A 26,717-nucleotide genomic window follows, 5' to 3' on the forward strand; every position below is an offset into this window, starting at 1 on the left:
CGAGTCGATCGGCGATGATTCGCTCAATCCATCATCGCCAACAGATTGGACCGCACACCCCGCCGCCGGCTACCGGCAGGAAATCGAGAGTCCTCCCGCTCGAAAGTCGGGGAAGTGAAAAGAGTCGCGCTGTCGCCGCCGGCGACGGCCGACCATCCCCGGTGGCCGACTGATTGTGGGAGCACTCTGCGGCGATTGTGGCGCTCTGTGGTTATTGTGGCGCACTCAGCGCAGCGTCTGCCGCCGACGGCAGGGATCCGCCGCCGGGGGCAAAGACGAGGAGCCACTATATGAGAGAATATGCACGATGAAACTCCGGGAATTTTAAAAGTGAATGAGGGATGATGGGAAAGACCAACAATAAAACAGCAATCTGGTTAATTGATATAGATGGGTGTCAGAGAGTATATGGGAGAATGGGCGAAACTTCCCTAGAACTGAACAATCTGAAGAATTTGAAGAGGTTAGGATAAGGGACATGAACCGATAACAACAGCAACAGCTGAAATACCTACCTTCCATTTCCCCCCAACATAAAACGCAATATAGGCATAAAGTCTTCAAAGCATCACGTGTGTGAATTACGACATGACGTAACTGATCAAACTCCAACCTCCGCACATCTGTGCTCCACCATCTTCCGTTTCCCATCTCATTCCGACACATCCAGACCGGGAAAGTCGCCACAGCGCCGACCGCAGCGGTGGCTGACCGACTCTCGGCCGCGAAACTCGCGCGGCGCGGTTCTGACAAATCTGACGCCGTAATGACGAGCGGCGGCGCGGCGCCTCTGCCGGCGGAGTAACGGTGTGCGTGCGGCTCTGGACGCGTTCCACTGCCGCCGATTGTCGATAACGCCGGCTCGCGGGGCACATCAGCAGCAGCTGTTATCCGTCAGCGTCCTGTGATCCGCCGCCGACCGGTCACGCACCAGATGCACTCATTAAAAAGCAGCTGTGGTGTGGAAAAATGAGGTTACAAATTGAAGGCAGAGGACCAAGAGGAAGAGGTGTTATTTATAGATATCTCATGAATGCAAACTGCGTTTGTGTATTGCATAAAATATCAATCTGGTGATCTTAATAGTCCTCAGCAAGTCTGTAGAAATAAAATTAAAGTACTCGGAGTCGGCTTTTCCGGACAGTTTCACTTGTATGCCGCTGACTTTTTCTCGAACGGCGTCTCGTATTAAGCGCCTCGGGCGCTTTTACGCCAATCGTGTATGTTATCTTTAAATTTGTGTACATAGATCCAATAAAATTGTCTCTCTCTCTCTCTCTCTCTCTCTCTCTCTCTCTCTCTCTCTCTCTCTCTCTCTCTCTCTCTCTCTCTCTCTCTCTCTCTCTCTCTCTCTCTCTCTCTCTCTCTCTCTCTCTCTCTTTCTCTCTCTTTCTCTCTCTTTCTCTCTCTTTCTCTCTCTCTCTCTCTCTCTCTCTCTCTCTCTCTCTCTCTCTCTCTCTCTCTCTCTCTCTCTCTCTCTCTCTGACGAAGTGACAATAGTTAATACAGTCACGAAACTCAGTCCGGAAAAGCCGAGTACTTTAATCTGATGATCTTGAAAGCTAGCCATATAGGGCTGTCCAGACACTCGAGAACCTCTGGTCTTGAGTCACCAAATAGGCGATCTTCGGGTTCGGAAGACGGAAGACTGTCGGCCGTGTCCTATCTGGCCGTTCCCTGTCGCTCACCGATCGACCTACGGTGAACAGCCTCAAAGAACAACTACCAAGGAGTGATGCTGCACTCAGCAGCAAGGTCGGCGCGCCCCAGTTGATCGTGAGTGCGCCTCAGCTCCGATGGGTGTGAAAAATCGCTCCGACGTGGCCTCACGTTCTTCCTGTCCCCTTCCGACATCGAGGTCACCGATCCATCGGAGCGCTCACGCTGAGCCGGGTCAGCTCCGCCGGCTCTGACCGGTCTCTCCTGGGGGTCGGGGCCGACGGCGACGCTTCACGCTGTGAACGGTTGTCGCCCGGGTGGGCCGCGTCGGCGTCCGTTGTCATGGTGATTAACAGTCGAGGACCGCGTGCAACTCACGCATGGCATACTCACGCGCACGAGCTATGAAAGACGCGCGTGGTTTGAAACATTTCGCTGGTTTTAGAAAGTTGTCGCGTAACGAAACATTTGTCACATTGGTCAGGGCCTGACAGTTGTGGAGTAAGCTGAGATTTGTTACAGTGTTGGCGGGATGAATGATCTAGACTCGGACAGGTTACGGTGTTACGCTAGCCCAGTCACGACTGTGACCGTCATAGATCATGACTCAGCCTGCATCGCATGATGCAACCATTGCATATGTGGTCACAATCATTACACCTCAAAATACGTAAATGGGTAAATGATAAGGGGAGGAATTTTTCATATGCATCGCACATCTAATGGATTTAATATCAAATGCATTTCAGCCGCCGTTTGCCTGGCGTTTAGCCTCAAACAAGAGTGAGCTTCAAGTTTCAACCCATGCCTCTATAAAACCGGCCCATGGCACAGTGGGGATTTTCCCGATCTAGCGCGTATTAATTCCAAAAATCTTTTTTGAATCTTTTTTTGTGTCAGTGGGGCTAAGAAATGTCTGAATTTTTCATATATGGCATTGTTTTATCTGTATGTCCTCGGCAAGAATAGGAAAAATGCGCCCAAAGTTCAAACTCATGCGTGATTACTCAATGGGCTCAGTAAGGCCCGAAAGTATAGCTCAATTTCATTGTCCTGCCCTGTTGGTTTCATTCTTGCGAGGTCTTAAAGTTGCATATCTTCTGAAAAGCACCTTTATTGGGAATGGAATGGCAAACAGAAAGTATGCCACCACCTTACTCAGGTCACAAAAAAAATGACATTTACAAAAAACCCTTACAGACACCATATTGAAGGAATGGTATTCTAAATAAATGTAGGAAATCAACAATGTTTTCCACACTTTTCCACTCCGAAACATATCCTATCGAATTCGCCACTTTTTCCTGCACAAGACAACGCCTAGTTTGGCTGCCGGAACTTGCCTGAACACGGAATATTCACATTAGAGTATCTTAATACCCCACTCTAGGAGCGCTAGGGCAAATAGCACGATATAGGTATGTTCCGAACATAGGCGAATAATTTTACTTCGTGATTTATATGATGCATATTTCCTGAGACACATTCATTAGGAATAGGATGACAAGCGTAAATTATACACACCGTAATCTTATTAACCCTCGCACTTGTGGGGAGGGGGAGGGGAAAGGGTCGGATAAAACCCCATGGTTTTCCGCAAATTACTCGCGCAAAAAGCGGCCGATCGCGACGAAACTTTCGGTGCCCTCGAGATCATCAATTTTACATGTAACCTAAAAATTTCATGACTCTGACCTAACTGACCTTTGACCTGTGGCATATTTCTCGAGACCATGTTTGGCCGGAATCGCGATTCGGCGTATGCCAGCTCACATTATTCGCGGTTTCTAGTCTTTCTGTGGTTTTAAACGTTTAAATATGTGAAATGATGTTGGTTCCATGCATTATGGTGGGTGTCAAGGTCACGTGAAGGTCAAGTCAAGGTCATTGACCTTTGATGACCTTGGTTCACTTTTTCGAGTTTAACTTGTTTCTAGGGTAGTTTTTGGTGCTGATTTCGAATTTAGCAACCATTTGAATATTTACAAAGTAGTTCTGGTGCCTTCGTACCATGTTACGAAGCTGTCAGTAGTAGGTGACACCTACTATGGATGGCCGGCAGGACGCCTATTGGTTGATCTGACCTGACCTGACCCGACCTGGCCTAAATGCATAAAGACATCGTCTGTGATCAAATCTAACATGAATTTCGTCATAAGCACCCCAAAATACACCGTAATACCCTAACTTTACGAAGTTTCAAGAGGTCTTGATTTCCCACGTAAGTTGGGTCATTAAACTGACTTGGAAAGTCAACTAATGACCTTGGACTTTGATAATGGATATATTCGGCCTAATCTCGTCATAGGCAGCACGCTTGATTTTTCCGCGAAGCTCTAGCTTGATCAGGGGCCAAACGGCTGAGCGGGGGGTCCAATTGAACCCCCTATTCTATGTTGATTATGCACATTTACAGGTAACATTCTCACCAGAACACACCAGCCAGCATCGGTGCACAATCTGGCTACAATACTACTATGGTTTGCCCTCTACGAATAAAGACGTGCTAGATCGGAAAAAAATCCCCACTGTGATGGGCCGGACGGCAGTGCGTGGAAAATGTCAAATGATGAAGAATTTGAGATCCAAGCTCGGAGTTAAATTTTATCACTGAAACAGGCAGTGAAGACTTCGATGAATCATTTTCCGAGCTTCAGCGCTCATTGGATTTACGATTACAGCCCTACAAAACACCGAATCATTCATCAGACTTGGCCGGAGCAGTTTGTTTTGAAAAGCGCACGGCTCGCATTACCTCAATCTCATACCCTGAAGCCCAGCTCCCTGCCCCCTGCGGCTAGCGCACGTGCCTCAGCAGCATGCATTAGCCGCGCTACGTGTGTTACGCATGTTTGTGCGTGTTTACTCTGCGGACCCCGCCCCGCCCCTCGCGCTGAGGGGCGGGTCACTAGCCGTCCGCCTGGGGCGGTTGATGCGCGGCTGACCTGCGAGAAAGTACCGCCGGCTCGCCCACCGCGCCGGCTCCGACTTTGGCCTGCCGCGGTGTGGCGGAGTGCGGGAGCGAGCCGCGCCGCCGCCGTCGGGGAGGGCGGCAGTCAGTCTGTGCCGGGAGTGCGCCGGGAGAGGCGGTGGGGTGTCGTGGGGTGTGGTGCGGACAGTCAGAGAGCTGTGTTGGGTTGTGAGGAAGGGCGGTGGCGGAGGACTGGCCTGAGACAGAGTGGACAAGTCAGCGGCAGTGGACTGAGCCAGAGACGGTAGGGTCCAGCTCAGGCTGTGGACCTGAGTGGTGTGTGCGCGTGTTGAGTGGGGCTGTTAGGGACTGAGTCAAAGTCCTCTGAGTCGTTGCGAGTCGGACGCAAGCGTGATGTCGTGGCTTCTTGGAGTGCGATCCAATTGCTAAGGGCTGACCATCGCATTGACCAAGGAACTTCAGGTAAGAAGACCCACATGATTGAGCGAGACCGAATGGCATCTAATTATGAATAATTTGTACTACGAATGACATCGTACCAGGCAAAGAGCAAAACAATCATTGTTCTCATTTCAATCACTCATGTTTCATGTCACCCAGTAATTATTCTTATCGATCAAAGCGGATCGGTGGTTCTAGTTAGCAGGGGCGGATCCAGCCGATCCGTTTGGGGAGGGCAAAAGTTTCCGACCTATCCGACGACCCCTATCCGCCCCCGCACTGGGAGGAATGTAAAATAAATTTTGGATGGGGATGCAAAATTTTCTCAAGGGGCCCCACTGAAGGTTTTGGGCCCCTTTACTTTTTAAGCTGTCAATCATCGATTTATGAAAACCAAAAGTTAAGGAAACAATCCATGCAGGAAGTTATCCAAAATGTGCATATTTCAGTGAACCTAACAAAATCACAGCATACCTAAATAAGTGAAATGCAACAAGTTTTCTTATTCGGTGATTTTTCTTATGCTAACCACCACCCGCAAGCCTCAAACCACTTTTCTGGATCCGCAGTGGACATTTGAGAGCCCTACGGGTCCGCTCTTACAAGACCGTTAAAAAACCTCTGGAAACTGAATGACTCAATGGAGGCTCCTCCAGAAGCCTTCACGACTTCTCAGATTGAATGAGTCCCCGACCAGGGTCAGTTCCTCAGAAGGTGCTGAAGGGTTTCAGAAAGCAGCGTAGGCTCGAGAGTCTGGAAAGTTCTCAAAGACCAGCATCGGACCCAAAAAGCCTGTATGGAGGCCCTCCAAAACCGGGATAGAGGCCAAAGGAGCTGATGTTTAGCCTAAAGAACCGGTGTGGAGGAAAGGGTAGGAGTCTGAGTGAGGCCTTCAGGGGCAAGCGTTAGGGCCCCAAAAGTATGTGTGAGGCTCTTGGAGGCAGGTAGGTCCCTGGAGCGTTCATGGGGTCCCAAGAGCTCGCGTGTGAGCCCAAAAATTCGGCTTCATGTCCGTGGAACATGCATGGGGATTCTTAGAAGCCGCTTGGACACATATTTGATGGGTCGTGGGTACCAAGATCGATGTATCCTAAATCGATGGTCCTAAAAGCCGGTGTAGGGCCAAGAAGTTCCGGTGTTGAGACTCTCAGAGGCCGGCGAAGGGGCACCAGGAGCGGATACAGTGTCCCAACAAGCCTACATGGGACCTGACAATCAGTGTGGAATCCCACGAGCCTGCGTAAGCCCTCCGAGACCTTTGTAAGGCCCTCAAAGGTCGTTGTGAAGGGCCTCTGAATCTGAAATCTTCGCGGGGCCCCGAGGCCAGCATGTCCCCTGCCTGCGTTAAGGCCCTCCAGAGGCCGTCGTAGGGTTCTTCATAGGCCAGTGTGGGCCCTTGGAGCCTTCGTTACAGGACTCTCAGAGGTCAGCATGAACCCTGCAGTCTGCCTGCGTTGAGGCCAGATCAGAGGCCGTCGTGGGGCCCTCAGACGCCAGCGTGGGCATTTGAAGTTTGCATTGGGTCCTAGAGGTCGTCGTGAGGGCACCCAGGGAACGTCTCGGGTGGAATCACTGTGGAAATCGTTGAGGGCCCTTAGAAGCCTTCAAGAGGACCATCAGAGGTCATCATGAAGATCCTTGGCCATCATGACGGTCTTCATAGGCCCTGGGCCCTCAGGTATCTTTGCAAGGCCCTCAGAGGCTGTGGTAAGGACATCAGAGTCCATCGTTAGGGGCATCAATAGACCGTCACAGGTTCCTCAGATGCCAGCATAGCCCTGCAGCCTGGTTGTTTTGGGGCCCTCAGAGGCCGTCGTGGGCCGTCTAAAGCCCGATGGGCACTCAGACCTGAGATGGGTCTAGGACCGTGTCACGAGGGCCCTCAGAGACCGCCGTGGGGGCCCTCAGAGGCAGCGTAACCCCTGGAGTCTCCGTGGGGTCCTCAGATGCCGTCATGGGGCACCAAACGCGGTTCAGGACACTCCTAGCCGGTGAGGGCCCCAAAGACCAGCATAGGGCGCTCCTGACCAACAACTGGACGTCTGATGATCGGTGATCCCACATGATCGTTCGTTTCCCGATCACTGGTTTTTAGGATAAAATGTATTTGGTGGTGTGACAGGCCTCTTATACGGCTTTTGGAGGGTGCAAAAAGCTATGTTTGCACTCCAAGGTTTTCCATGGGTCTGGAGCTGAACCCCTGCACCCTCTATCCGGATTTCCGCTGCCCTTGAGCACCGAGATGACCAAACGACTTTACAACGCCACACTATCTACATGCAATCAGTTCAGGGAGTTCGATCTATTAACAGCATTCTGGCATAAATCATCAGCAGCGAGCGTCCAGCTCCTTCCTTCGGAATGGCCGTCACCGAAAGTTCTGCTTTTCGTCCAGATAGTCCTCGACGCCGTATTCAATTTTATCATCTCTATATGCTTTGGGAGGGGCAAAAGGACAGTCTTGCCCACATGATTTAGCTTTGGGGAGGGCAAATGCCCATTTTGCCCTCCCCTGGATCCGCCACTGCTAGTTAGGCGCCGTCACATGTCTGGTGTTTTGAGATGTAATTTCTCACGTATCCAAAACAATATTGACTATTGAGTTCGTTAGTAGTGCCGTTGGCTTTTCTTTTGATTGTATGTAAAAGAGAAATATTGTTATGCCTGCACTCTTGCTGGATCAAACTTGTTCAGAATAACTGATGATTGTTGCAACAATAGTCAGCTAACCAGACGTGAAGTAGCTTTCATCAAATCAATGCGCGAAGAGGATTGTTAATCACTCATGCCATGCATCATCTATCATGCTCATGAAATGGTGATTGGTTGTGATAACAAATGACTGCGTGGCCAAAGTACCTACCTAATATGTAAAAATGAGAAAGCCCCAAGTTACCACTTATTTGTTCATTAATATAGGCAATGAAATCACATGCATGGCTTCTGTTTGCTGTTTTGTCAAAAAGCGTCAAAGTTAGCTGTAAATTTATTTCATATGCCTAACAATAATGTAATGTACCTAATGTAATGATAACTTCGACTAGGCTTAGGTGTTTATTCATGTAATTGCTTATCTGCAAGTGATTGTAACAATCATGGCAAGAGACAAAGCTTAACGTTGAGGTTGATGTCATCTAACCTTATCATGCTTAAATTAGACTACACTGTAAACTCATTTCAACAAACGTTTGTTACTTTTACAAGGAAAATTATTTAGCGCAAATCCCCGCACCCTTTGCCATGTCATCGAACGACCCTATTGTTTGTCATGGTAGTTTTTCTTACAACCCACTCACATGTAGTTCGTTAGACTAGCTACCAAAGTTTGCTTTGTCATTGTTGTGTGAACGACTGTTTTCCTAGTTATAATCATGCGGCTACCAGGTAAAGACCTGCGCATGTTTGCATTTAACAGGGCTGAGCCGTGTACTTGTTAAGTCAAATCAATGCAAATCTTAGTTAGCATAGTAATGTCTACGTGCAGCAAACCTGTACTTGTAAGCAATCTACTAGTCTCAGGTTTGTAACGTTTTACAAAGACCTCCCTTGTATTCGTCAGTTTTCTCCACAAATCGCAGGTCGCCGCTCTGCAGTCTCATTATTACAGCAAAACAGCATTACTGAAAGTAGGTCATGTATTTAAAATGGTACATACACATTACACACACAATGGTGATAACACTCATGACCCAAGGGGCAAGGGCAATAACGCATGCGAAAAAGCAATGAGCGTCATCACTTACCGAGTACACTGTACCCATTCAAATCTAAGGGGCATTCAAATTCATTAGCCCCTTGGAATTCAGGTGCTTTTTCATTTTTAGAATTCTTGAGTTTCTGCAGTTTGCTGTCTTCAGTGTAGCGACCATTGCTTGCAAGCTGGAGCTTTCGCTCCTGATGAAAGCCTGAAAGAAAGCATCGCTATATTATAGCATATGCAGAACAATATGGCCTGGAGCAGAACACATTGTGCTTGCTTCCATACATCACGCACTTATTTAGCAATTTTCTCTGATTCAATCTGCATTACTATCAGTTGAAAGACATACATTTCATTAAAAAATGACAAAAACGACCGAACACTGTTATCACCTACCATTTTCACGGAAGTGCGCAGGAGGCCACATCACTGCACGGCGGTTGGCGCGCAACTGAAACTTTCAAAATGAAACGGCCGGAAACGTGTTTGGCGCCACCTATATAACAAGTAACAGCTTTGTATATGTTACTACTAACACGTCTAACTAGCGTAACTAAGTCCGTGTTGCAAAGGTGTAGCTGATACCTTTGACAAGGGCATAGATTACATAAGTATGTATCAGTATTGTTGCAATGGTGTAGCTGGTTCTTTCGACAAGGATATAAATTACAAAACATAAGCAAATCTATGTTCCATATTACGAATAAGACCCTGGTAGTTTTCACAATAGCCTCCATAATCCTCGTCAATTTTATGAATGGTCGACTGGGTGCTGGGGCTGATACTAATATTTGCCCTGTTGATTCAACCAACTATGACAAGATATTCGTCGTTCGACATAACCTTTATTAGTATTTTTGACAAACGCTCGTCGTTGTACGACAACCCCTTGTCAAAATGAGTTTACAGTGTACCTACATGTATGTGTTTAAATAACATTTTTATTTAATAAAAATCTCGCCTGTACCTACCCAAAGTAAAATTCGTGCTGTTACTTGAAGTGTAAGGGATAATACTTTGCCAATCTATGTGAAATAATTGTCTCCCGAATGACACCATTTGAGTTGTGGTCCATACTGCTTAGTTTGACCGTCCACAACAAAGTGTATGCAGATGCATTAAGGCCTGGCTACACTATGCGTTTTCTTCGTGCGTTTTTTGCGTGTTTGCGTGTTTTGCGTGATATCGTTCTAGAAAAAGGAACGATATTACGTTTTTGTGATGTTTTTCACCTTAAATTTTAGTTACATAAGAGTTGTATTAGCTTTTGTATATAACCAAAGTAAAAATTATATTGTTTATAACTTTTTTCCTAGAACGATATTACGCAAAACACGCAAACCTGCAAAAACGCACGCAGAAAACGCATAGTGTAGCCAGGCCTTTAGTCCAGTCTTTCGATTCCATCTTAACCCTCGCATGTGTGCGGCGTTTGCCAGCTTCTAATGTGTAGGGGGGGGGGGTCGGTTGGACCCCCCCCCTTGCCGTTTGGCCCCTGATCGAGCTAGAGCTTCGCGGAAAAAACGAGCGTGTTGCCCGTGACGAGAGGAAGCCGATGATACCCAATTTTAAGGTCCTAGGTCATTGGTTGACCTTCCAGGTCAGGTCAATGACCCAAAGTCGGGAAAATCGGGACCTATTGGAAAGTCGTAAAGTGTGGCTGCTAAGGGGTTTTTCGGGGTGCTGATCACGAATTTCGTGTTAGTTTTGATCACAGATGATGTCTTTAACCATTTAGACCAGGTCGGGTCAGGTTAGGTCAGGTCAACCAGTAGGGGTTGTGACGGGTGTTCGTAGTACCTGTCAACCGCCTCTGACAGCTTCGTAACATGTTACGAAGGCACCAAAACTACTTCGTAAATGTTCAAATGGTTGCTAAATTCGAATTCAGCTCCAAAAACTAGCCTAGAAACATGTACAGCTCGAAAAAGTGAACCGAGGTCACCCGAGGTCACCAAAGGTCAATGACCTGACCTGACCTTCAGGTGACCTTGACACCTACCCTAATGCATGGGAGTAACATCAAATCACATGTTTGAACGTTTGAAACCACGAAAAGCTTGCAAACGCGCGGCTAATGCGAGCCGACATACGCGGAATCGCGATTCCGGCCAAACATGGTCTCGGAAAAGAGGTCACAGGTCAAAGGTCATTTGGGTCAGGGTCATGAAATTTTCAGGGTCGGTGTAAAATTGATCAATGCGAGGGTACTGAAATTTTCGTCGCGATCGGCCGCTTTTTACGCGAGTTATTCGCGAAAAACCATGGGGGGGGTCCATCCGACCCCCCCTACACATGCGAGGGTTAACGGTCACTCCAACCATTTCCGCGACCAATCACACAGGTTCGATGTTTTCATTTCTGATATTCCAATCTCATCGCTATGAGGGTCAGTTTTACTGGATTATGAAATTTACCGTCCGGGGCTAAAGCAGCAGTAGAATTACAGCGCGGCGGACCAGCGTGTTATTACCGCTCGTGTGTTCCACCATCAAATGCATTTTTCCCGGGCGCTCTCCGACATTCCGGGCCGGGAAATGTTACCCAGGGCATAATGAGTTCGGCTTATGATGGATATTGTGAAGCGGTGGGGCGTCATTTTGATTCATGACACTGTTTGGACATATACACAGAATCATAATGTGAGATATTGAGACGTAATATCCAAATCAATTTCACGCCGTCAGACGGAGAAGAGGGTTGTGGATATACAAAAGCGATGTTTTCCTAAAGACTGCGCTACACGCATTTTTCTGAAATGCTAGAAAAGGATGCCTCACTTGCCTACCTTTACTTTAAGTCACTACGTTTTTTTTTTGTCTGCGCAGCATTTATAGCGGTCGGTATATAATTAGTCAATAGCCGATCTCTCATTAATTTGCTGCACACATGCATGGCTTCAAGCTTTAATGTGCACGCTGAAAAACACACATCAAGTCTCAACTCAGCTGAATCACGCACATATATTGTAAATATGTCTTATCTATTTTTCTAGACAATACCGTCTTATAACGATGCACAGCTGATGCTGCCCCAGAAATGAGACATTATGTGGCAATGGTGAATTGTCGACCCACATCGATCGGCGTGCGATACTCAGACTACCTTTGTTCTCATCTCACTTTTTCTCATTGACACTGCCTCCTTCTTTCATACCTACGAATATAGATCAACCGCGCTGCAGCAGTGCATAAAACACAAAACTCCGGCTGCACCGTTCGCTGTCCCATTCTCTTCAGAACGGCGGATTCTCGGTCCACTTCGAACACATCCATGGTCCATATCGCCCGTTGGAATTTGGAAGGCCGCGCTGCCGAACCGCCCACCTGCCGACGCGACGGTTCGTCCCATTGAGTGCGGGGTAGTCTCGCTATGTCCTTCCCTGTGTAACTATGTGCCTCCGCTGCTCCTGACACCAAGTTCAGACAGCTGGCGATGATTACCTCCGTCCTCTGAACATGCCGCCCAGCCCAAGTATGTTCCTTGTGCCCTCCGGCGGTCCCCAACAGCCCACCGGTTGCGCCGGTCCCTCCCTCCCCAGCTGCCCGCCCCCCGGCCACCTCCCCCCCCCTAGACACGCTCCCCCTCCTCGTTCGGCACGTGCCGGGCGGACGGCGGGCGGCGGTGCATCAAACGGTGGGGAGGGGAGGCACGTACTGGTCATCCAGGCCGGGTCGGGTTCGGACAGGGGGAGGGGGAGAGGATTAATGAGTACCCGCTGACAGCCGATAGCGCGCGCCCCATAAGCACCGGAGTGTGAACAGATCGTTAGGAGGGACACGGGCGGGTCGGGTGCTCTATGTCTCTGTCACACCTGCGCTTAGTCGGCTGCAGGCTGCTCTTCTCGCGGGATTAGGACTGGTCAAGTTTCAGAACCTATCATGTATGAGAAATACAATAGTAGTCAAGTTCACGGAGGACGGTTAAAAACACGTTAAATATCTTGCTTTCTGTTTTTTTTTTGTCCATGATGCTTTTTAGAAACGCGTGGTGTTCGTAAAATACTCGAACCATAACATATCCCTCTTTAACTTTGTAATTATGCAAATTTGCTTATTTTACTCATATCCGCTTTCCCCGGACAGCTGTAACATTCCGTTTTTATACCAGAAACTGCATTCACGTCAGGGTTGAAATATCCTATCAAAAGGACAATGCTGTTGTTTTTCGCATTAAATCAATAACCACACTTCCCGGCTGCATGCATTTGGCATAGGGGACCGGACGGCACCGGCGTTCTGTCGCGGTTACCGGTCACGCGCCGGTCCGGCGGCGGTGGCGGCGCGGCGGTGCGCCACCCGGCGACAGATGCGCCGCATTTGTACCGGCTGTGGCGCCGCGCCGTTACCCGCCACACCGACCGACAGATCGGTCACCGAACATGACAGGCACGCAGCCGCTCTCGGCAGACGACACCACCACGGGATCTGCAGCTGCGGGAGGCTGCGGCATGAAAATTTAGCCGAGAGTTTCTGAGACGTTTCAGATCAGGCACAAACGATTATCCCAGTGTCGTGTAAGCTATACTTAGCGACGGGCGCGGGAAAACTTTAACCGCTTCACACATAAGCAATTGGATGAAAGTTCAATCATCAAGTGACCACTGAATGCACTCACTACGCAAAACTCTCACTCGGAACAATGAGAGTAAAGCGTTGCTTCTGTCTACTTGCCAATACCGACGCACCGCCCCGTTGTGCTTCTCGCTCCTCCACTGTCTCTCGTCTATTGTTGTCTGCGAGTCGCCATCGAGTACCGGATGACGGCACTACCGCCGGCAGCTGGGCCCCTGACGGCGGACACGGCGCTCCGAAGACAATCGCGGCGCACTGGTGACAATCACGGCTCACCGGGCGCAGGCGCGCGCGACATGTGATAGAAATGGAGCTTTCTCAGACGCCGGATGTTCGTGGTAGAATGGGTAAATGCTGCGGTGTCGATTGAGCTGATTGGTTTTGGTGGAAAGAGGAAGTTGGAAGGTAGGTAGGTATTCATGTGAAATTGCAGTGGGCTTACATGCATAAATTGATCCCGAAATGCATATCGGCGTTTGGCAAGCAGCTTATAGTATTCTTATCTTGTTTCATCTTTACTTATATGCTTTCGAATTATAAAAGAAATAACCCAAGGCAAAGAAGCCAGATAATGCACTAGAATGCAGTTTTTCTGTGAAATGTGAAGGTGCACGAATTCAATCAGGAAAAATATAGTATTCCCTGTGAAATTAATTATGCTACGTTAGATGATTGAATAGACAAAATGGTGCGAGGACAGAAATATGACGTGCGTCACGCTCAAAGCAGTGCCATTAAACGGAAGTACCAGCTGTTCTCGATTAGCATACCTACAGAGGTCCTGCCTTCCATTCAATCAACCCCAGGCATTCTTGGCGCTCATTAGCTAATTTCTAAAGAAGTAATGGGTCTGTCAAAGCACATGTGCGAGTGCCGGGCGTCACATCACTCAGCCGGTCATCTGAGTACCGTTTTGCGTCGGGTGAAAGTGCCGTTTGCAGGCCTCGGGCGGCCATGAGCAATGAGGCGTTGACGGCCAATCCGCCCAGGTGATTGGTGGTGGTGCAGTTGTTATTCATCTCACGATTAATGCACTACCAGTGTCCATTCATTACTCTCGTCATGCAACGCACAGATGTGCGGGAACCCGAGCTATACGCTCAGACATGCAGTGCTAAAGACGTGCGTGAAGGGTGCGCGCATATATCTAATGCACCGCGTGCTCTCATACCTTCCGCACGTGCATGGCTCGTCCGTGTGTGCCGGAAGGCGGCCTGTTCCGCGTCGGCCGTGGCTGAACGCGCCGCGACCGCTGCTCATTACTCGGGTATTCCGGCCGACGGCAGGGCGGCGCTGTCCGATCGTCAACAAAACATTTCGAGCCGCTTCACTAAATGGTCGGCATCCGGGCGGGAGAGGCGGCATCTCGGCACTTCGAGTGCCGAGGGCGCCGCACCGTCCGCCGGTCACAAAAACGAACCGCTGGCCAGGGACGACCCGCTGCAGTTTCTGGAGCACGGCAGTGGTCAACGCCCATGCGGGTGCACTGGCAACAAATAGGAGGGGCCAGCAGTTGTTTGGGTGGGGTAAGTAAGTCATCAATTGATAGAGCATTGCTAAAACGACGTGGGTTGATGAATTCAACAATAAGCGGGCTGGCGGGAACAGTTGGTTAAAATTAGGAAAAAAACTCATCCGTTATTTATATCAAAGCTAGAATGTTCTAAAACGCTTATATGATTGAGACACTTATTATTTATGAAACAACTGTTCTCCTGGATATCTGGCATAATCATTTGCTCTCTCAGCTTTCGGCCCTTTGCCCTCCCCTTCCGGTAACGGACTCGGCTGCGCAGTGGTCTGTCACCCTCCCCGTGACGATTAGCAGGAGTGTTGTGATGGATTCCTGAGGTCTGTATGCTGATGTCATAGCTCCGTCAGAGATGTGATGGATCCTGAGAGCCGACAAGCTGCGAGCGTGACTCACACAGGTCTGATCTTTGTCTCTGAGGACATGAAGGAGCAAATTATATGGAAACAGTACAAGCGGAGAATGTAAAAATTGTGGCGGAGGATGCAAACCAGCGATCACTTAAGTTGGATGACTGGCAAGGATGAGGACGTGATTTCTGAAATTTTGCTTTTAGCTGATGCAGTTGCTCGCAAAGTGAATGAACTTTACCTTATCTTCACATTACCGAATTCATGGTTGTCTACTTCAGTTACTTCGTAAGCATGAACCCGTGCTAGAGCTTTTCACGTCACCAGTAGCACGGATTTAGCTCATTTTTATCTTGCACTGCTTTCAATATGTTCACTTCATTTTGTTTCCCACCCTCATCCGGTGGCCAGAAAACTCGTCGCACCTTGAAACGGAGCGGAAGACGTTTTATTCAGCGTCATTGTGAGGTCTAGACTCCTCGACACTCCCACCACGTCACACAACAAAGCAGATCAGACCCTCACAGATGTGGACCACCGGTGTTGTGGTAATGTGACCCCACTCAGACCCTCAGGAGCTAAAGACCAAGGCGGGATCGCGTTCCTATGAGGCGTTGATTGTCAAACTGCGGTTGTCATGACGAAGGTGAACCAGCTGTTGCATGAAATCGAATCTCAAACCGAGGAAAGTTTGGAGGCGACAGGACAGCTGCTGGGCAAAGCAAATGGCACCGCGCTCTCCCATACGTAAAGACTATGGTTGACTCCGTTGACTCATTTCAAAAAGGCTGATCCTTATAAAGCGCACTGGAGTAAGACGCGGAATTGAACTAAAATAGTTGAAAGGAAAACATTGGCAGCTGTTATGCTGATGTGATGCTGTGAGTGATTGATGCTGTATACAGCTTTTTTGTTGTAAATGGCGAATTTTATCAAGTTGAGCAATGCACATATTTAATGCTCAGAATAAAGTTGTTTTAATTTTAAGCATCGTCTAAAACTTTGAATGCATCGCAAGGAATAGAAAGCGTAAATGGGCGGCTGTATCATACCTAACCATTTTACCCGTAATTTTCTCCTTAGGGCGGCTGTTTAGCATATATATTGGCTAACAAGGAGTGAAGTTATCTGGTCCGACGTTTTGATGTATGCGCGTCATTATTTTCTGGCATCTGTGGCGCCTCATGTGACACCATTCCAGTGCCCCGTCCTACTGACACCGTAAGTGACAGGACACAGACACAGTGTACATACATTCAGGAACACCAACAAACGATGTCAGCCTGACAAAGAGAGGCGGCTCTTGTTGTATTTGTAGCTGTTTTCCACTTGTGAACTTGGACTACGCTATGCCGAACATTCGTGTCGCCTGCGATACGTATGCGATAAGTGCACATTTCCTAATTACCAAATTGCGTTCAGGGGTCTGGAACAAATAACGTTGAGCCGCACACGACTGCCTTTCACTCCTTATCTCCTGTGCCGCCCAGGGCTACCGGCCACCGGCAGTGATCGATGCGCCACAATTGCCTCAGCTGGTCGCCAGCGCGCCGCGATCGTATCCGCGGAAAGATCGCGGTCCAGACGGCGCCAGATAATTTGTCTTAAATGCACATGTGCGCACCGAACCGCTCTCTTTTGAGCCATGTGCTCGTTGGGCCACTTGACGAGTCACGTATCATGTTCAAAAGCTGCCACGAATGATGCGTACAAGGTTTTACTAGTCTGACGGATGTCTGCAATCGTATATGCGCTTAGCACAATGACACGCACTCCATAAAAAGAAGGGGAGAGATAAAAAACTGTAAGTCGATAAATTTTGACAAGTGCATACCTACTCAAAGGAGAAGTCTGATTGATAGACGCCAAGCTATTTGCCACAATAAGCGTGAATATCGCGTGTTTAGAAACCATTTGTATCGTAGAGGTTGCTAAAGATGTCCCGTGTGTTGATTGCTAACGGCCTTTGGCAGCGAAGCGTGAACACCGTTAATCATTTGCTCACCTAGCCAGTACCGCAGGCGTAGGAAGAGCTGCAAATTGCCAAGCGAACCCGAACTGCAAGCTAAGACCGAAGTAGGTATCAGCTGAACTTGGCTTCCAGGCTAAACACAAATCGTCATCATCATCATCATCATCATCATCATCATCATCATCATCATCGTCGTCGTCGTCGTCGTCATGAGAATGCCTGAACGTTGAGGTTGATCTGCACAATAAGGTCGAATATGTTGGGATTGAAGGCATGAGCTCAAGTCCCCAGACTCAAACTTCCCACTCACTATGGGACACAGTTACCGTGGGTAGCGATTGTCACGCGGCCACCGCAGCTCAGACGCTGGTCATTCTGGCTAAGTGGCCGTCAAATAGTCGTGCTCGTGTGATGTGGAGAGGTTCGGTTTCGGTTCCCATCCCAGGAGCTTTCTCTGCGGACCCAGATCCACCCGGGCGTGGCGAGTCGCCGACCGGCCAAGCTGCTCGCTCCTGACGCGATAAGTATCTCACATTTTTAGAAGGAGCATCGCGGCAGAAGACGGACACTGGACAGCTTTCCCTTCTCACCCCGCGCCAGACTTGGGTCGACAAGGGAGATACGTGGTGTCGGTATCTTGGAAATATTTGAGGGACGTGAAGATGTTCGCCTAGAACAGGAACCGTTTGACGATAGAAAGCTACCTCCACTGTTGTGATATTCCAGAGATAAGAGGGTGGGCCGTGGGGTAACATTGTGGTTTTACCGTTTGTCTGGAGCAGTTAACTAAATTAACTATTACACACCATAAAACGTAACAGTTTTATTGCCAGCCTCGCCATCCTAAATTAAGCTAATCAAGAGGAACTCTATGAAACACCCGCAGCGATTTGTGCATTGTTTATTAACGCTTAGGCCTACAATTTTGGGCTCACTTATGTTGCATGCTACACATGACACTAATTTCATGTAGTTAGAATGACTTGAGCATTTTGCCAGTCTTGTTTCGCAAGAGATGATTGTTTCAACTGTCCAACATGCTACAATTACGCCTTGGATCTGGCACCATATTGTTCTCCACTGACACAGTTCCTCGAATAAAGCTCACGTGCTCATTTAGGCGAATTAATCATTCAAAAATAAAAAGCTCCCAAAATGCTGTAATGCGGCGAAATGCTTGAACACTTGCAATTGTATGTCTGTTGTAAGTGCCGCCTCGTCCCCAAAATCACAGCCAGAAATGGCAGCTACCGTGAGAAACGCTCCGTGACGGCCAAACTCTAGAACAATTGCACCCCCTGCCGGGCTACAATAGTCGTGCGCACCACCGTCAATGTGGGGGCGGCAGTGGGGCCTCGTCGCCGTCTATGTCACTGTCTGTCCTCTGACTGATGCCCTCTGTGCCGACAGGACTGGTCACGGCCTACACGGACCGTCACGGCTCTGCGCGGCGCGGCACAACGCCCTCAGTCTCACACATCAACACCGGCCCCGGGCTGCAGCTTGAGCCGACCGTGCCGGGCCAACAGTGAAAGGTGCCGCTTCCGACGCCGGAAATCGGGGCGACGACAAGTGGTGCTTCCTGAGCTGCCGACCGCCGAAAACAGCGCGCCCTGGCCACTTCCGGCGGTTTACCGGCCACGTCCGGCGCGGCCGATTGCTGAGGTGTGAGTCGTGCTAGGTTTCTGTGCCGCGGTGCCGTCAGCGATCGTTCACCACCTTCGAAATGCTGAAGTGGCTCACACAGTACGCCAATGGCAAGGTCGGATACAAAGCACGGAAGCAGAAGTATGATGTGCACGGCAGACCAGACCCGTCCCCGGAAAAGGCGCTCTGGATCGGTGGCGTCGATGCGGATCATCTGGAAGAAAAGGCTCATAGCGGTTCGCGAAAACATGTTGTCAAATTTGATGCCAGAATAGATGAAGTGTCATCACGACCACGTCACGTCAATTCGCGGCGTCATCCACCGGACAAGCCATCTGTCGTCAGCCAGCCCCGCAGCGTCTCGGACGATCGGTATTTCCACGGTCAGGCCAGCCCACCGCGCCGTCCCGAGCTCAGCGATCGGCAGCGACCACCGCACACTGCGACCTCTCCTCTCAGAGACTATGCCACCGTGCCCGGTCATGACCGTCGCAGCCGCGGTGGCCAAACCACCCACCGAGGTACTGTGTCTGGTGTTCGGAACACACCCGGCGCCGCAGAGGCGTCCTCAGTCACCCCAGCAGTGGCCGGCACCCCTGATCACTCCCGGCTCTGGCCCGGTCAGCGCCGGCATCTGGTCGTCGAATACACCTCTGATGAATCTCCTGACCGTCAGAGTGCCGACCCGCGGCCACGGCGGCTCTCGCCTTCGGCAGAGTCGAGGGTTATGGCCTCTGCGGGAGGCATCGCTGACGATGAGTTCTTCATCATCTGTCCACCGAGTGTGGGGACAACTGAGCGACGGAAACGTGAAGAGGAGCGGAAAAGAGTTGACGCCCATGACAGAGACGAGAAACCAGACAGGGAAGAGGTGGCGGAAGGGGAGGCAATACCAGACAAGGATATTTCACCCGATCGAAACCGAGCCTGGAGCAGCACTCTACTGGAGAGGCTCAGGAGGCGACACGGGGCCCGCCCTGGTCGAACGCGTGACCTGCCAGAGCTGCCTGCGGCGGAGACAGCACCTGCAGGCCACACCGAGACACCAAGAGCCCCAACTGACACCACAGATATTCTTAGATCGCGCCTGGAGCAGCATCTCGCACGATCGAGAGCGAGCCCGCCTCCGGCGCCTCCCAGACATGACCGTGGAGATAACGCATTCAAGAAGAAAACCGACAGCTTTGACGATGACAACAGACCGTCAACTCCAAACAATGACTGCGAACCAAAGAGTATCATCCTGGAGGACAGCGGAGTGACACGAATCAGTGTCACTCCTGCCGGCCGAAGTCGGAGTGAAGAAGGCGGCACGGCGGCCCCGGAGCGACCCGTTCGCTACCTGAGCGCTTCCCTCCCCCGGCCTCGACCGACGGCGGCCTCTCGTCCTAGCACCGACCACCGCTGGGTTCTGACACTGCCGGTTCGGTCACGAGCCTCCCCGCCACCGGAGGAGTCACGTAGCGCCAGCGAGGGCCGGAAAAGTGAGAGTGCATGTCGTGACGAGCCAGCCGAGGGGTACAACGGGGACACGGCTGATTACGTGAACGACGCGGGTGGAGTGACTCACGCTAGTGATAAGATTCATGTTCGCTTTGTGAACCGAGTGACCCGAGAAGCGATGAGGTCCAGAAGCTGGAGCGTCGGCCGACCGGGACAACAGGCGACGACTGACCCCGGGTCAGCCCGCGAAACCGAGGTCAGGTCAGGTCGGGAGCCGGGCTCGAGGGTCAGAATGGGTCTGCCGGTCGGTGTCGGGCCACCATCGACCAAAATCGGAAGTCACGTGATCACAAACGGCTCGCTACCCCGAATGACAAGACAAAGCCGGACCGGCGAGACTGCTCGTGAGCCGGTGCGGACAATGGCTGCGGCCCGATCAGGCGCGCTACCGGCCGCCGCCGCCGCTCACGAGCCGGGCAGTGGGGGCGAGACAGCCCGCGCGCCGCGGCAAGGCAGTGCGCCGCAGCGCAGCTCCAGCTTCCGCCTTACCGCTCCCGACGAACCGACCGCCAAACGGGTGACGGTGGTACCGCGCCGGTCCCTCAGCGAGCCCCGCGGCCCGCTCGGACCCGAGACCAGTGTCGATGACGACGAGGACGCTCCGTCGTCGGCAAGCTACGCGCACATCGCGACCCTGCCGCGCACCGGGCGCCGTCGCCCGCGGCAGACGGTCGCCGCCACCCAGACCTCGCCCCGAGGCTCACCGGAGCCGCGAGACTCTAAACACGCTCCCGGCGAGACTCAGTCCCGTGATGCAAAGGACTCTCGTAATGTAAAAGAGTCACATGAGTCTCGGGAGTCACGCTGCTCGCGTGAGCCCCGCTCGATGAGTGAGAGACGTCCTGCCGGTGACTCAGTGGAGTCAATTGACTCGTGTGGGATGTCGGGAGGGCTGAATCGACCACGGTCAGCCTCCGCGGACTCCGCACAGCTCGGAAGGATCTGCCAGCAGGCGCTCTCCAGTCTGCAGCACGTAACCCTGTGGTCAGACGGCCTCACCGCCGCTTCGCCAGCCCCGCTCACAAACCAGGTCAGTCCTCTCTCAGTGAGAGAATACAGTACTGATTAATGTCTGAACCTAACTAATGCATGTATCGTACAATACGCGTTATCTATGCCTGACCTATAACCAAGTGTGATGGGACCATGGTGGTAATGTGTACGATGAGTCGGCGATTCTAGTCTTCACGACTGGCTTCTATCACCACAAGCCCCACCCATAGCTACGCCCATTTGTTCACCATAGAACTCTCCGTTTCTGCGGCTGGACGACTCTCGCCATTGTTTTGTTTTCAGTCCGCGCCGAGAGTCGTGTGTGTAGTTTTCAGTGACCGTATTGTACCGACCCAAAAGTCGGCCTTTGAGTGTTGTATGCTCTCAGCAATCTGTCACTATTTCCAGCCCAGCCTGACGTCGCCTCAGTTCGCAATTTCACCCCTGTTTCACTCTCCATCCCCGCTGGCGCTGGCAGCATCGCATCGCTAATCCACCGGCAAATTTCGCGGCCTCGGAAACCACGCTTCCGCGGCGCACGGGTCACCACCCTTCCGATGATGGTTTTGTGCGGTGAACTGGAATGACCACAAGCAGCCGTGACATTCGCCGCTTGGTGGAACAAAAGTCATCACCCTTATCAGCGAGCTCAGTTTATGATCCTTGCTATATCCACGATGCGAGGTGGAATCCACATTCATCGCTCTGGTGGATGCTCAGTGGCGTGAGTCTGATGATTGATAGTTCTTAGCCCCGCTTGTTGACCTCACTCCGAGCCAAGTTCGAGTCCAACACATCTGTGACAGCCACAGCCCACGCCCTAATAGCCACCCAGGCCTACGATCGCACGCTATTAATCGTTACATCCGGTTGGTCGCTGCTCCCGGTCCGCCACCTTCCGATGCACCTCAACGCCCCGAGTTCACACCCAACTCTGACACAGCTGCTCGGCTAACTCCAAACTCACCTCGGTGCAGAACCAGCACGGAACGTCGTGTTTCACACAGTAATTAGCTGGCTCATCACTGACCGCACGCCGGTGAGAGGGGAGAGGGGAGAACGGGGAGGAGGAGAGCGGGGAGAGTGGCCATCACGCCCGGCGCAGACCCACGCCGCTCGTGCTACATGGGCGGTGTATAATGACGGTGTGTAGCGCGGTCATTTGGTCATCACTTGGGACAGCAATGAGCCGTCAGCTCCGGCCTGACACTAAACACAGAGGTGATCCTCGGGAGAGCTAAAAGCGGAGGCATGGGGGGAGAGGCGAAAGGTGACAGCAGGAAAGGCTTAGAGAAAGGCCTAAACATGAGACCGACGATTATGTAGTTGGGAAACCTAAACATGCTATGGTAAATGCTGAGAATAAAGGCATATACATATAACTTACAAGAGCTACTTGAACTGCATTTGAGCTTGCGAGCAATTACATATATGGTCGCAGAACTAGCCTGTATGAGTAAGCGCCTAAAAGGGCCCTGCAAATGGCAAATGCATGGGCAATCGGCACACATCGACAACTAGACCTCCAGAGGTCCTGCGCTCATTTCACATTTTCAGTCTCTTCGCAGCATTTAGAGCCGTGACGGGCTCGGATTTCGGAAGCCCTTCCTCTAAATCACTGTGACATAGAGTTAACCCTCGCATGTGTGCGGCGTTTGCCAGCTTCTAATGTGTAGGGGGGGGGGGGTCGGTTGGACCCCCCCTTGCCGTTTGGCCCCTGATCGAGCTAGAGCTTCGCGGAAAAAACGAGCGTGTTGCCCGTGACGAGAGGAAGCCGATGATACCCAATTTTAAGGTCCTAGGTCATTGGTTGACCTTCCAGGTCAGGTCAATGACCCAAAGTCGGGAAAATCGGGACCTGTTAGAAAGTCGTAAAGTGTGGCTGCTAAGGGGTTTTTCGGGGTGCTGATCACGAATATCGTGTTAGTTTTGATCACAGATGATGTCTTGAAGCATTTAGACCAGGTCGGGTCAGGTCAGGTCAGGTCAACCAGTAGGCGTCGTGACGGGTATTCGTAGTACGTGTCAACCGCCTCTGACAGCTTCGTAACATGTTACGAAGTCACCAAAACTACTTCGTAAATGTTCAAATGGTTGCTAAATTCGAATTCAGCTCCAAAAACTAGCCTAGAAACATGTAAAACTCGAAAAAGTGACCCGAGGTCACCCGAGGTCACCAAAGGTCAATGACCTGACCTGACCTTCAGGTGACCTTGACACACACGGGAGTAACATCAAATCACATGTTTGAACGTTTGAAACCACGAAAAGCTTGCAAACACGCGGCTAGTGCGAGCCGACATACGCGAAATCGCGATTCCGACCAAACATGGTCTCGGAAAAGAGGTCACAGGTCAAAGGTCATTTGGGTCAGGGTCATGAAATTTTCAGGGTAGGTGTAAAATTGATCAATGCGAGGGTACTGAAAGTTTCGTCGCGATCGGCCGCTTTTTACGCGAGTTATTCGCGAAAAACCATGGGGGGGGGGGTCCATCCGACCCCCCCCTACACATGCGAGGGTTAAAGCACGCCTATAAGCGGACACTCGAAGGTGAATTCAGGCCTTCCTTTTATGTCCGGTTGGGGGACACGGCTGACCAAAAAGGGAACAACCCTGGACCTTACCATGGTCCAGGGTTCAGCCCCTGACGCAACAGATGGGATCTGCGGGTCCTTATCGAGGCTAGTAAATGGCGGCGATGCGTTTTGAATACAATCTGAGAAGAGTCCAATGGCTGTCTAACGCATGGTGGGAGAGGGCGTAAAGTGACACGAGAATGATGTATGCCGCACATAAAACGAAACGTTATATGCGTGCTTTTAAGGCCGGTTGACATCTGTCGCCAATCGATATGGCTCTGAAACTGCTTCATTAGGCCAAGGACGTTGTGAATTTGGAGCGTCAAACGTGACAAGACGAATTTAGATGCGTGAAATTCGTAGGAAAAAGCTGCCTCAACTACACTTGTGGTTTTGTAGCGTGGTAAGGCAGCCCATAACTGATATGTGAGCCTCGGTCCATGTCAATTTTAACGTGTTATCATCAAATAAATCTGATTCATGACATTCGGGGAAAATGGTTCAGTTCCATGCATGCTTAAAAAGCTCAGACAACTGAATAGGTGCAGCATGAGGCCACCACTTTTAGTTTTGTGTCCTCAAATTCAATTGAAGTAATATCAATGATAACAATGAAACAATGACTTGATATAAGTAATTACGGCCAAATAGAGTAGCCGGGACAGTAACCACCACATGCGCTGCAAATAGGCACACCTATAGATTGCTGCACGATTATTAGAGGAAAACGCCACTCCTTGGAACTGAGTATCAGAATCTGTTCAGCGAAATAATGCATCCTTCTTCCTAATTCCGTACACAAATTTTTACTGCACGCTTCATCAACATCCCTTGTTTGGGCTGGTCCAATACTACTGTCACACCGGTGCATATTACTTTCCCTACCCCACAAATCACCAAACTGTGCAGCCCGGTTCCCGTACACTGCTAAGCTGGCGTCCCTACCCATAACTTTCCCAATCGGGACGCTAGCTGACCCTGGGAACCTCACGGACCGACGGCTGACCAACGGATGGACGGCTGGATGACCACGTGCCGGCCACGTGCCGGTCAGCTCCCTTCCCTCCCCTCCTCTTCCTTCTCCGTCAGCCGGATGGGGCGGTGTCGAATGTGTCGGAGCTCAGAGGTGTTGGCGGTAAGATCAGACGAGTCGTGATCGATGGATATCATCTCAGACAGCGGAACAGGCCGCCAGCACCCCTTCAGCTCACCACTGATCGCACCCCTGTGTTCCGGCGTGCTGATCCTGAGCGGATTTGAACTGATGCGGTCGGCATTCTTATTTCCGTACCGGTGACCGGCCGCCCACGTGCAGTGGTCCGAAGGAGAAGGTGGCGCTGGCCGAATCGTCAATTGATTTTTGATGAACCAAGGTTTGGAGTAGGAGTTGGGCTGTACCGAAATATGCCACTACCTTGACTCTTTGTGACCTTGAGTTATGTTTGATCGCGTGACCAACGTGAGTTTAACGTGATCATATCTAACGATCCAGCCTTTTGTCACGAGGTATCGTACTTAGGTTCGTCCTCGTATTGAAGACGGTTATGTTAGCTCCTCATATAAGTGTCATTAAAAGATACCCGCCTTGATTTATTGCACGCTGAAGACAGCACCGCTATACGAGCAGGCTCACCTCCAGTCAATGCACCCTTCAGAGCAGCAATCAAACGCCGCATACCGATTTAACCGTCTACTATAAATACCGTTGGATCCGTAATCATAACACAATCATAATTAACTTGGGTCAGCGCGGCAGTGGGGCGAACGGTACAGAAACGTTACCGTGCCACAGGAGCTGGCCAAGTGGTCCGGTGGGAAACACGCGAACGGAGACGGTCGATGACAGCTGTCCCCGCCGCCAGAGACACGAGGAGACGAACCAGAGACGCGTGGAGACGAGCGTGGGAGCCAGGAGACGGGTATTGTGTCAGGAGACAGTTGCGTTCCCACTCGGAGACAGGACAGAGATGGATGATGTTAGTAAGTAGGAAACAAATGGTAAAACGAGGCCTGGTGAACAGGGCGAGAACCTTTGACTTATTCTCGGGAAATACTGAGAAATGAAGACGGTGCATGACCTCTTTGAAGTCAGATATCCGATATGCAAGTAATGGTGACTTTCAGTACGGTTTGTCAATGACTGCCCGAGTCCACTTATTGAAGCTGAGCAAAGAACGGAGATGCACAATATGTATGCCAGCGTTTAGCATTTGCTGCAGTCGTGTTTAAAGATAAAGGTTTTCAGGCAATTGTCGATCTTACAACTTCCACATCAATTCGATGAAGCCACTTATTTTCTTACATTTCCCAATCAGTCACCACGGGACCGTCCGGTCGACTCGCACTGCCTCGTTGGACCGGACAGCTCAGATCGGGCCGTCGCCGGCGAGCCAGCGTGGTTTCTCGCCCACCGTCGCCTCGTGTGCCGTAGAAACGGTGCTTCCCGCGGCGCCGATCGGTGTCGTAAAAGGTGCCATGATCGACGATTACCCGGGCATGTTTCATAATGTCGTGTGATATGTAAATGAGCCATAACTGGCAATCAAGGACAATAAGACGATGTGAGTGCGCACATGATGATCAGGGGTGGGCGGTAACGTGAATATGATGTGACAGGTTTTGGCCCTTTGGGGACATGCCAGGGTACAGCTCAAGGTGCACACTAACTATAAAGGAATGCTGCCTTTTGACGGATTCAAAACACAAACTTGCTCTTCCGTCCGGGAAAAGCAATAGGCGTTCGCATATTGTCCAGCGATGAATAATACGACATCATGTGCACACATTTTTTAGGGTGAATGTATGTGTAAAAAAGGCATCGGTATATGTAGCTTC

The 26,717-nt window shown here is 50.6% G+C and overlaps 1 protein-coding gene across 2 annotated transcripts in view; it reads left to right on the forward strand.

The window, feature by feature from the left end:
• The first annotated feature begins 4,717 nt into the window (after positions 1 to 4,717).
• Positions 4,718 to 26,717, forward strand: part of LOC122383995 — a 141,727-nt gene continuing 119,727 nt past the window's right edge. The window contains exons 1-2 of one of the 2 annotated variants that reach the window (XM_043370908.1): positions 4,718 to 5,053; positions 18,570 to 21,339. In XM_043370908.1, coding sequence (XP_043226843.1) covers positions 18,886 to 21,339 — 2,454 coding nt within the window. In that variant the 5' untranslated portion in view covers positions 4,718 to 5,053; positions 18,570 to 18,885. The remainder of the gene's footprint in view (positions 5,054 to 18,569; positions 21,340 to 26,717) is intronic. The other variant, XM_043370907.1, reaches the window with a different exon arrangement.

Source organism: Amphibalanus amphitrite, unplaced genomic scaffold (assembly GCF_019059575.1).
Source record: "Amphibalanus amphitrite isolate SeventyFive unplaced genomic scaffold, NRLGWU_Aamphi_draft 000179F_arrow, whole genome shotgun sequence".
Taxonomy (NCBI): domain Eukaryota; kingdom Metazoa; phylum Arthropoda; class Thecostraca; order Balanomorpha; family Balanidae; genus Amphibalanus; species Amphibalanus amphitrite.